Below are 12,765 nucleotides of genomic sequence, written 5' to 3' on the forward strand. Positions count from 1 at the left end.
AATGTTCAAGGGACCCATGTGACCCTCCTGTGGATCCGCCAATATTAAAACAATAATAGTGAGATGGGCAGCCTAGGGAGACACCACAGCATCGTAAAGGTCTAAAAGTAACGAGCTACTGTCGATTCACTAATATCAAAACCTATATTACTCGGCCATTTACCTTTCGACCGACCGTTCAAAACTGCGCCAAAATTTCCTCAACAAAATTGCGCACCACTTTCTCTTTGGCATTAACGGCTCCATTCAAATTCCATAGCACCACCACCACCCCCACCCGCCTGCTACCGATTCAATCGGGCTGCTGGTGCTCCCTTGCACCTGCCAGTGCAGGCGGTCCCTCCTTCCCCTCCCCCACCTTTCCTGTCATGGAAGGAAGAGCCGGCCAAGGCCGGCTCTTGCGCCCACGACAGACGTGCGCTACAACAGCTTGCTCTGAATGTGCACGTAAAACCCTATGGCATGACATGACATGAGATACCCATATGCTACCCTCGGCCCTGTTGATAACTCTGGAAGCGAACACTGGCGCTTGTTTGAACACGAATATAAATATAGATATTACCCGTGATCAATAATCAAGTGGTGATCTGTACAATGCCCACCTGATTGAAACCCGCCACAAGGTGATCACCATCAATAACGAGTGTCTTCCTCTACCTGGAGAGTTGGTCGTTCCACCCACTGATCTCTGATTGGGAGCTTTCACTTGCCGTTTGTTCTTGCTGTTGGTATTTGTCTGTTCAGTCATCTAGAAACTGCCACGACTTTTGATTGGTGTTGATGTAAATCTCAGGTTGTAACGAAACTATGTGTTGTTATAGGATGGAGAAGTTTTAATTTAAAAGAAATGTAAAGACGTATCTTTGGATTTTAAAAAACAAATGCTAATTAATATACTGACACGGAAGATGTTAGCGATACTGAAAATTGTGATAGTGACAGAAGTAAGTACATTTTACTTTTTACATTATTGTTCTGTTGTTAACAACGTATGGGATTATTGGTTTCCCGAATACGTTGGAAATATTGAAAATTGTGATAGTGACAGAAGTAAGTACATTTTACTTTTTACATTATTGTTCTGTTGTTAACAACGTATGGGATTATTGGTTTCCCGAATACGTTGGAAATATTGAAAATTGTGATAGTGACAGAAGTAAGTTTTGTGTGTTGTTGTTGTTGTTGTTGGCGGTGGTGGTGTATGTGTGTGTGTATGTGTGTGTGTGTGTGTGTGTGTGTGTGCGCGCGCGCGCGCGTGTGTGTGTGTGTGTGTGTGTGTGTGTGTGTAGAGTCATAATGTCCTGTTAATAGTAAGGTAAACGTCTGGTCACCTGGCATAAGTTAATTAAAGTTGGCTTAATCTCAGCTAATTACAAATTAAAGTTACATTTTTAATGAGCCTTAATGTTCAGTTTGCGAATAAAAGCTTGAATTACATATTTTAAATTCATCAAATTACAAGTTTTGGGGGTTTTGTTTGAGCAGCTTTTTATTGTCATTTGAACAGAATGAATGAATTGTTTGAAAAATATACTGGGGAACTTGTAATGCAAATATAAAGTGATGATCTACAATATTTTCACGATAACAAAAACATAAACAACTGCTAACTCAAAACTTTTTGTGGGGCCATTCTCAAAGAGAATGTTTTGCACCACGGTGAGGTTACAGCTTTTTATTGTATCATTTGAATACAATGGAAATACTTATATTAGTCCACATAATACCGTGTATGTACACACATCATTATATGAAGCTGAATGGGGTTGGGGTGAGGGTGGGGCGCAAGGGAGGTGTTCTAAGGATTTTGTTTTATTCTTGACCAAAATGTTTTGAACAGGGTTATTTCAGAAGATATTAAAACTGTAATAAAGAAATATGATATTTCATCAACAATGTAGGATACACACCTTCAATATGGCTTAATTTTGTGTAAGACCCTCATTTTACAAAGTTTAGGGAATTTTTCTTGAGAGCTCTTAGGGGTAATGAGTGTATTGTCAACTGTAACAATAGTCGAACCCGAAGTGTGGTAATGGTTTGGCAATACTGATATCTATAAGGTACACAACTCTTGGGGTGGTGAAGATGGTAATTTACTAATTTGAGATATTTCAGTTAGCAGTCTACACTTCACGCTTGTAAATTTATATTGGCCAAATTCTGATCAGTCTATGGCTTTTTTCTGTAATATACCATAAAATTCAAGATTTTTGGTAATCAACACTGTTTCTTGGCTGGTGATTTTAATATGATTTTAGAACAATGTCTAGATGTATATAAATACGATTACTTGGCTCCTAATTTTGCTAATTGGCTCCTAAAAATAGAAGTAGGCGCCATCTGGCTCCTGGACGGAAAAGTAAAAATTTAGAGGGCTGTTACCAGAATATTAATAATACTAGATCAGCCTTAGTTTTAACGACTTAATGGGTAGGTGTAAGACCACTGCATCATCTTCTCTCTCAGTAAACACTCACAGCTAACTCACCGACCTGGACAGACAGCCCAGATAGCTGAGGTGTGTCTGTCCAGGACAGCGTACTTGAACCTTGAATTGAATATAAGCACGAACAAAAGTTGAACAAAATAAAATAATCTCAAGGCAAGAGATGAAGTGCTCATTCTCTCAATGACGGGTGAGCTAGATTTAATTGATATTTAGAGGCATCACAATCCAGATGTATTAAAATATACTTGCTTAAGACAAATTCCATTAAGGCAGACAAGGTTAGATTTCTTTCTGGTCTCCCAAAGTCAACATTCTTTCATAATCGGTTCAGATATCAATGCGAGTTACAGAACAAATTACCCCAATGCATTTAAATTTTAATTTTTCCAGTCAGGATATGACATAAACGTATTGTAAATTCAACAGATAAGAGATAAAACCTATGTTAACATTACTTGTGGCTATGCACTTAATGAACATGGAAGTAGTAGCCTTAAAGACACTCTTCCTGCTGAAAACCCCCAGTTTAAAGTCAGTGATAGATCACTTATGGAAACCTATCTTTTAAAATTTCGAGGTAAAACAATTTCTTAGGCTTCATTTAAAAATAAATTAAAAAATAATAATTGGAAGAAAATTTAATTCATGGCATTAATATTTTGGAAAGTGAACCATCCATTAATTTTGATATTTTAGAGGCAACAAAGACTGAATTATGATAGTGATTCTAATGAGCTCGTCTGGGAGTGGCAGTCCTCTTTTTGGCGGTGCAAGAGAGATGAAATTTCCAATAAAGTATCTCCTCGGGAGTGGCGGTCCACCTATAGAGGACGCACTAGAATCAACTACTATTTTGCCAAATGCCCATTCCAATCTGCACCGTGCAGAGATATAGCCCTGACCATGTATTACGGTTTTGTCGTTCAGACAGATTAGAAAATATTAAGAGGAAAAAAATAGAAGACAGTCTTGTTCGCTCAGGGGCTAAGTCGTTAAATAAAGGTGAAAACGTAAGCCAATATTTTTCTTGTAATTTGGAAAATGGAAATTTTATTAGTAAAAGTATGAATCAAATTCAAAAGGATAACGTAACTGTATTAACATACACGTGTGGCATTGCTTTGGAAACCAAGACATTTCGAGAAAGCTTTTTTGATTCTAAAGAAGATTTAATAAAAACACTCCATGACCTTCATGCGATGTTATCAAAATACGATATTACTAAATTTGCTGAGGAGAAAACCAGTGTTCGTGATAAAGTTAAAGTTTGTTTTGTTTAACGACACCACTGGAGCACATCGATTAATAAATCATCGGCTATTGGATGTCAAACATTTGATAATTCTGACTCGTTGTCATCAGAGGAAACCTGCTACATTTGTCCTAATGCAGAAAAGGATCTGTTATATGCACCTTCCCATTGACTGAAAAACACATACAACGGCGTTTGATATACCAGTCGTGGTGCACTGGCTGGAACGAGAAATAGCCGACGGGGATCTCTCTCTCTCTCTCTCTCTCTCTCTCTCTCTCTCTCTCTCTCTCTCTCTCTCTCTCCATATGCTGAATATTAAATATCCGTAATTTAATAAGTACTGGAATATCGTTCAATAAATAAATATTCTTGTCCTTGCTATATCTCACATTATTGACGATGTCCCGTAATTATACGCGACACCCTTTTATTAATGACAGCTGATTAGACAGGGCGCTAGGATTGTCGTTTAGCAGCTGCAGTCCTTTTCTTGATTATTAATGATAACGTTCGTTCGTCCAGAAAACAGATGTAATGACGCCTACATAACGACGTTAATTGTGTTGTGTATTTAAGTTCAACAGTTGTAATAGTTCTTTCGAACGACCTTCAGAATTGCGCCAAATTTACTTCAACAAAAATGTGCACACTTTCTCTTTGGCTTAATCCTACGGGACTTCCAAAATTCCATAGCACCTACCACTCACCGCCTGTTACCAACCTTGATTGGGCTGCTGGTGCTCCCTTGCACCTGCCAGTGCAGGCGGCCCCTCCTTCACCCTCCCCATCCTTTCCTGTCCTGTACCCAAGATAGGCGTGCGCTACAACAGCTTGCTCTGAATGTGCACGTTAAGACCTTCTTCCATTCCATTCCATAGTTATAAACAGGCACTGCTGGCGAAAAAAAATTAACGAACGAATAAATAAATGAGTGAGTGAGTGAGTGAGTGAGTGAGTGAGTGAGTGAATGAATGTTCAACGACACCCCAGCACGAAAAATACATCGGCTATTGGGTGTCAAACTATGGTAAATGTGCTGGCGAAAAAGGTCAAACCATGATAGTAGGTGATTGTTTCGAATCGCAGTACCCACACCAATTCAGCGTTTTATCTGCTCATTCGGAAAAGGTTGGTTTTTTTAACGACACCACTTAAACACATTGGCTTATTGATCGTCGGCTTATGGTAATTTTGACATATAGTCTTAGACAGGAAACCCGCTACACGTTGTTGCCATTAGTAGGAAGGGATCTTTTGAATGCACCATCTCACAGACAGCATAGCACATACCACAACCTTTGATATACCAGTTATGGAGCTTTGACTGTAACGAGAAATAACCCATTTGGCCACGGACGATGATCGATTCTAGACCAACCGCTCATCAGGCGATTTACCACACTCAATCGGAATGCGTAAGACCGACTTCTCTTTCATTAACCTCTGACTTGAACAGACATCCCAGGGTATAAGGCGTGTAACAAGAAGAGCGTGCTTAAACCTTAAGCACAATTTTAAATTGTATTTTTAAAGTAAGTTTTTGACAGGACCTGGAAAGATTGCCGTTACATTTTTGTAAAAAAAAAATCAGACTCGTTAAAATAAGTTTATTTTGTTTAACAACTCTACTAGATCACATTGATTTATTAACCATCGACTATTTAACTTCAAATATTTAATAACTCTAACACCTCGTCTTGAGAGAAGCCTTCTACGTTTTCCATTTCTATTAAATGCATTTTCTCACAGACAGGGCAGCACATACCACGGTGTTTAATATATAATTCCTTGGACGCTTGTTGGGACTGGGGAAAAAGGAATTGTTAAATACAAGCGTGAACGTTTGTATTTAAAAACGTCTGTGCGAAGATTATGTTTCATCGTCAGAATACTTTGTTAAGTATTTACTTTAGTATTAGGTTTTGGCAATGTTAGGTATGAACTTCTGAAAGCAAATAAGGACACTTTTATTCAAAGCAGAAATATACAAGACAACTTTCCTAAATGTAATATCTATATCCATGCGGCTTACGTTTTGCTTGCATTGTCTTAACATACTATTATATCGGGTTTATATGCTACTCTTGTGACAAGATTTCGTGAAGTTTTTTTTTTTTCACCAGCTGATTAATGAGTTTTGAAAGATAGCTACGCAAATGTCGCATATGTACTCCAGATGTTCTTGTCGTGTAATCCAGTGACTTAATACATTGATCACTCAAGGGCATAACGTATTGATGTTCCAAGGACGTAATGTATTGATCATCCAGTAACAATATTAATTTAGTCCTTTCAAATAGGGTCATTAGCGTACATTTCGTTTTGCATCGGTCGTTATGTCTTTTATTGTTCCAATATACACGAACAGATCCGAAATAGGACACGGTAAAATCAGCAAACATGCGACGATTGACGTCACCAGACGGTTATTTTCTAAACTGTGTCACCATCTTGGTTTTTTATTTTAATTTTATTTTGTGTGTGTTCTGTATAATGCAGATTCATCTTCTGGTTTAATACAATCATATAGGTTAATTAGACGGAGTTTCTCCAATTTTTTACTTCTGCTTTTATGGTATATCACGTGCCTATATCCAACTGAGGTTCAAGCATGTTCTCCAGTATTAAATGTAAAGGGATCTAGCTCAGAAATAAATCACTCGGGTCTGAGGTGATATGGATCTGAGGCGATATGGATCTGAGGTGATATGGGTCTGAGGTGATATGGATCTGAAATGATATGGGTCTGAGGTGATATGGATCTGAGATGATATGGGTCTGAGGTGATATGGATCTGAGGTGATATGGATCTGAGGTGATATGGATCTGAGATGATATGGGTCTGAGGTGATATGGATCTGAGATGATATGGGTCTGAGGTGATATGGATCTGAGGTGATATGGATCTGAGATGATATGGATCTGAGGTGATATGGATCTGAGGTGATATGGGTCTGAGGTGATATGGATCTGAGGTGATATGGATCTGAGATGATATGGGTCTGAGGCGATATGGATCTGAGGTGATATGGATCTGAGGTGATATGGATCTGAGATGATATGGGTCTGAGGTGATATGGATCTGAGGTGATATGGGTCTGAGGTGATATGGATCTGAGGTGATATAGGTCTGAGGTGATATGGGTCTGAGGTGATATGGATCTGAGGTGATATGGGTCTGAGGTGATATGAATCTGAGGTGATATGGGTCTGAGGTGATATGGGTCTGAGTTGATATAGGTCTGAGGTGATATGGGTCTGAGGTCATAAGGGTCTGAGGTGATATGGGTCCGAGGTAATATGGGTCTGAGGTGATAGCAGTTGATGAGGGGAGATATGTTGGTTTAAATAAAATAGAAACAATTTGTACATTATGTAATAGAAAAGAAGTATAAAATGAATTTCATTATATTATAAATTGTTCACTGTATGAGACATTAAGAACTATGTATATTCCTAGAAAGTATTACATTACCAGATCCTTTTATATGTTTACTAACTTAATGGCAACAGGGAATGAAAATCTTTTTAAAATGTTAGGAATCTATGTGGTAAAATCATTAAAGTGTATATAAGAGGTAATTGCATTACATTAAACGGAACCATTATGTGTTGAGGTAGATACTTGATTTATAATGACATGTATCATGTATGTATAATTATATGATACTATACTTGAAAATGCTGTCACCTGCACCAATGGCCAGTTGTTCAAAGAATGGCTAAGCTGACAACGGACTTTGTTTTTATATATTTTTGGAAATGTAACATGCAATAATAAATATTTGTGTTTTGTGTTGTTGCCAAAACAGCTGGCTAATCGTTTGAACAACTGGTCCCAAAATATCAATATATGAGTTCCTGTATATATGGGCTTATGGCCTTACATACAATCGAGAATTGATTGATTGATTGATATGGGTAGTAGGATCAACTCTTCTCGGTGCACCCATTGTAATTTTCTCCATCTCAACTGGCATATCAAATTTAAAAACACAATTGGCAGATTTATGTGCTGCCAGTTCAAAAGGCCGAGATACATAGTCCATAAGTCAGGCACAAATTGATTACCACAAATGGGACTAAAAGCCAGTTAGTCTGATGTCTATACTGTATGACAACATGTGATGGCCATTTCAGAAACCCAGCTAATATGTATGTTCTGCCCTGTCTGTAGTGAAATGAATATAATCGCTTACTGGTATTCGGTATACCGAGCAACAAAAGAAGCTCGAATATTTTAATACATATTTTTATTCTTGGTACAATTAATTCGGTAATAAAATTGTCAAAATGCACCGAAAATATTCACAAAATAGTAATACTTTTAACTGGCACAGAAAATAATGGGATTCAAAGTGAATAATGTTAATTAAATTAAGGAAAACTAAATTCATATGTGATGCCTGTTTCTCTTGTTGTTTAGTATACATATAGCCATTAACGAGTTTCATCTGTCACAGACTAAACAACGTGTTGCACTAACCGTATGTTAAACACATATTAATAATCTAGTTTACAGATGTATCGGTGTGTTGTTAATACATTTACAAATTTGTTAATAGGATGGTCAAGCACAATAATACGTGACCGTGACCTACAAATGTAATAGCGTGAAAACCAGGACAAAGTTATAAAAGGTTATATTCACCTTCAATCATTTTTAATTTATAAAATGTACATATATAGCCGTTGTTCTCTAAGAGTGATGATAAGTCTGCCATTAGCAATACTGATATCTAAAAGAATCACAAAGATACATAAAACAATTCTTGTAGCAAACATATAATGTACATTGCCTGGCTTTTTGCATTTAATAATAATATATGTATTTGCACTTTCACTGTGAGTAGTCTACTGTATACAGTTTGAAAAAGATAATCCTTGTCATGTGTTATATTTTAAGCAATACATTAATATTTTCTTATTATATTGAACACAAATAGATAACTTTCGAAGCTTTCATGTGACAACGCTATTGTGTATCCTTGTTGTTACAGTACGGATAATTTTAGCATCTAGTAATATGTAATAGCTATTAGACACATTTCTGAACCATACAGTAAAATTGTCACAACTATTGTATTATACACATGTATATAACTGGAACAGTTCTGACAAAGCTATACATGCTAATTTGAAATTATCAGAGTAATTATAGGTAATTATAGGTAATTCGTAAATAAATAAACTGATCAACAATATTCAACACAGTATCATTATAATGTCATATAAATACATTGGCAAATTTATTTAGATAGATAGATAGATATTCTTTATTTCCTCCATAAAATGAAGATTGATAAATGATTCACAGAGTACAGGAATAATATAGTTTCAATAGATATACAACATGCATAATAACATTTTCCAAGTAATGCGAAATACATCTAATAACAACATTACTCATAATTATGGCTGTTGAAGAAGATTATTCCAATTTCGTACTGTGTAGCTAACCATTAACATTATATGCCCCTATACATTGTAATCTAAACAGAATTGACAGTTTCCAGGCAATCAAACTAGTAAGAAACACAAAAACAAATCTTCTTCTGACCATAACGTCACAAATAATTCTACATCAAGTACGTCGCATACATTGTTAAACAGAATATCTCTTTCTTTAAGGTTTAATTGACATGACATGAACACATGTTTAATTATATCATGAGCAACCGTGTCACGTAAAAAGAAAAAGAAAGAAATGTTTTATTTAACGACGCACTCAACACATTTTATTTACGGTTATATGGCGTCAGACATATGGTTAAGGACCATACAGATATTGAGAGAGGAAACCCGCTGTCGCCACTTCATGGGCTACTCTTTTCGATTAGTAGCAAGGGATCTTTTATATGCACCATCTCACAGACAGGGTAGTACATATCACGGCCTTTGATATACCAGTCATGGTGCACTGGCTGGGACGAGAAATAGCCCAGTGGGGATCGATCCTACACCGACCGCGCATCGAGCGAGCGCTGTACCACTGCTGTGCCACATAAGCATTCCTTTGATTGTAATGGTAATGATCCAACATGTACAAGTCTAGCTATATCATGACAGTTTTGTGTTTTTCCTAATGCAAATTTCCATAATCTGTGTTCATTATCAGATCTAATTGTATAGTATCGACATAGGGAGAGTCTAGATTTGAGTTGTCTTTTTGTTGACATTGCTTCATGGGAGTGTATTTGTTTCTTGACAGTTTGCGCCCATATACGTTTTAATATAAACTTAGAGGTACATTCATAGTCATCTATTACATCACATAAATTATATTTATAAACAAGTTGCAGTGTATTAAAGATTGGAGACTTGGTATCCCAGTTTCGTTTCTGGACAAACATTGCTTTGTATCTGTACTGCCAAATCCTAGCTAAAAGCATTCTTTTGAAAATAAACATTGATTGTGTATTGCAGAGATTACCTAAGAATAATAGTGCTTGTTAAGATATCAGTCCAACCGTATCCGTAATAATTGCATTAGGTGTATGTCTAGGAAAGCCCTGTACCTTTTTTTATACAAAAATAACGTTGTATTACTTATAATATTTCATATTCCTTCAGCGATAGTCTTCCCCAGCTATTACAGCCGTATAAACCACATGGTAAAACAACTCTTTTCCAGATCTTCACAGAAGAAATAGGATTAAAACCACATCAATATAGGCCAAAATCATGATTGACATTAATTAACATTCGAAGTTTCTTACAAGCTCTATTTGTTCAGTCTAATGTGGATTTAGCTGCACTAATAAAAACACCAGCATCTACAATGGATTCTTTAAAAGGAGCTTAATTTTACCCAGATGGAAATCATTAGAGAATAGTGGTTTTCTTATACACGTAAATTGCAGTATTGCACTTTTACTTGTATTATATCGTAGTAGCTGTTGGACTACTACTAAGTAATGTTGTATCATCAGCAAGGAGTATGCTAGGACCGTGTCCCCATGGTAGATTAAGTCCACAAACAGTATTATAATTAAGGTGATATACTACGTCATTAATATAAAGTGTAAATATCCATGCAGATATTACTCTGCCTTGTACCAACTCATTGCTTAACATGAAATAAATTTGACTTGAAACCACCATAAAATACACATGACTGCATCGAGTTATATGACAAACGTCATCTAATATCAGTAACATCAGCAAATTCAGACTACATATTATTAGCAAGCATAATAAATAATATAGGTGATAAAAATACACCTTGCTTAACTTCAAATAACACATCGATACATTTTAACATTAAAATATCCTGATACATTTTCGTACGTGATTATTCTTTAGAATAGCTATCCATTTATTTCTAGCACCATATCTTATTAACTTACACCATACACATTATGGGATATGGAATCAGAAGCTATTTTGAAATCAATAAAACACAAAATAATACACAAAATAAAGCTTTCACGCAGACTTGTGAAAGTGTGTCTGGTACCATTCGATCAACTCAACAGCAGTGTAATCGAATGTATCCACATTCATATTCTAATACGAAATGAACCGCGAATGCCTGTAACAAATTACTGGAGCCTATTTCACTAAACATCGTAAATTTACTTTTATGTGTAAAACTTACACCTGTCTTACGTCTACGTCTACGTCTACGTCTACGTGTACGTTTACGCCATTGCACGAAGCCGTCCGTAAAAATACTACTAACTTACTTTGCACGTAAATCTACGTCTGTTTTCTTTTGCAACTCATTTAGCAGAAATTCTACACCTAAAGCCGATTATTAATAAATCAATGTACTCTAGTACTGTCGTTAAACAAAACAAACTTATAACTTTTAAAAGAACGAACGAATAAACTTGATAAAGTTTGGAAACCACAGTTTCCGGTATACCAACACATGGTTGTACTGTGCCAAATAAAATCCTATAGGCGACAATGTTAACCTACATTGTAGTTAAAAACACTATAGTATGGGCCAATTCCCTAAATTTGGACAAGTCAATGTGCACTTTCAAAAAAGCACAACAATTTTTATAGTGATTTTAATTCGTGTTTTTCAACTAAGTAGTAGATATACTGCAAAAAGGGTCTGAATAAAAATGTCATGTCCACCCCTTGGATCCGCAAACTAAAATTTTCCCCATGTCATGAACGAGGTTATTATGTGTGTAGGCAATGTGCAAGATGACGTTTGGAAATGGGTGTATTTTGGGTGTGCGTATTATTATTTTTTTTTTTTTTTTTTTTTTTTTTTTTTTTTTTTGTCTAGACAACTTTCACCCCTATCAAAATAATAGTCAGTTAAGCAGGCAGTCATTTGTGTGTGGATATATATTTTATTATAAAATTGTAGAGAAAATATTAAGTTGAATTTAAAAACTATAAAAGTAAAACATTGTACAGTCCGTCAAATATAAGTTTTAAAATAATACGTTTGATAGCAGAGGCGGATCTAGACATTTGTAAAGGGGAAAGGGGTGTCACAGAATTGTAAACGGAGCAAGTTGAGTTTGTGAAAGGCAAATGAGCCGAGGTTCGAAAGGGATCCACATGTATTCGTAATGAAGACGAGAAGAGACGCGTTTTCAGGACAGGTTACCACACCCCAATGTGCAGACGACGGTATGGTCCTGCGTTTACTGGGAGCTGGTACAGGAAATAGGTACTGGGGGGGGGGGGGGGGGGATGAGATTTGTTGGATACATTTGTATAAAAAATATGGACTCGTCTTTGAACGTTTAACGAGACCACTAAAAAAAGTTTGTTTTTGTTTAACGACACCACTAGAACACATTGATTTAATATACATCGGCTATTCGATGTCAAACATTTGGTAATTTTGACAAGTAGTTGTTAGAGGAAACCCGCTACATTTTTTCCTAATGCAACAAGGGATCTTTTATATCCACTTTCCCACAGACAGGAAAGCACATACCACGGCCTTTGACGGCTGTGATGCACTGGTTGGAACCAAAGAAAACAAATCACTTGAATGTATCCACCGAGGTGGTTCGATCTTGCGACGCTGGCACCTCAAGCGAGCGCTCAACCGACTGAGCTAAATCCCTCCCTGAGT

At 36.4% G+C, this 12,765-nt stretch overlaps 1 protein-coding gene across 1 annotated transcript in view; it reads left to right on the top strand.

Moving 5' to 3' along the window:
- The first annotated feature begins 911 nt into the window (after positions 1–911).
- Positions 912–12,765, top strand: part of LOC121374438 (atrial natriuretic peptide receptor 1-like) — a 61,842-nt gene continuing 49,988 nt past the window's right edge. Inside the window, exon 1 of the mRNA XM_041501540.1 lies at positions 912–947. Coding sequence (XP_041357474.1) covers positions 912–947 — 36 coding nt within the window. The remainder of the gene's footprint in view (positions 948–12,765) is intronic.

The sequence above is a fragment of the Gigantopelta aegis genome, chromosome 6 (assembly GCF_016097555.1).
Source record: "Gigantopelta aegis isolate Gae_Host chromosome 6, Gae_host_genome, whole genome shotgun sequence".
Taxonomy (NCBI): Eukaryota; Metazoa; Mollusca; class Gastropoda; order Neomphalida; family Peltospiridae; genus Gigantopelta; species Gigantopelta aegis.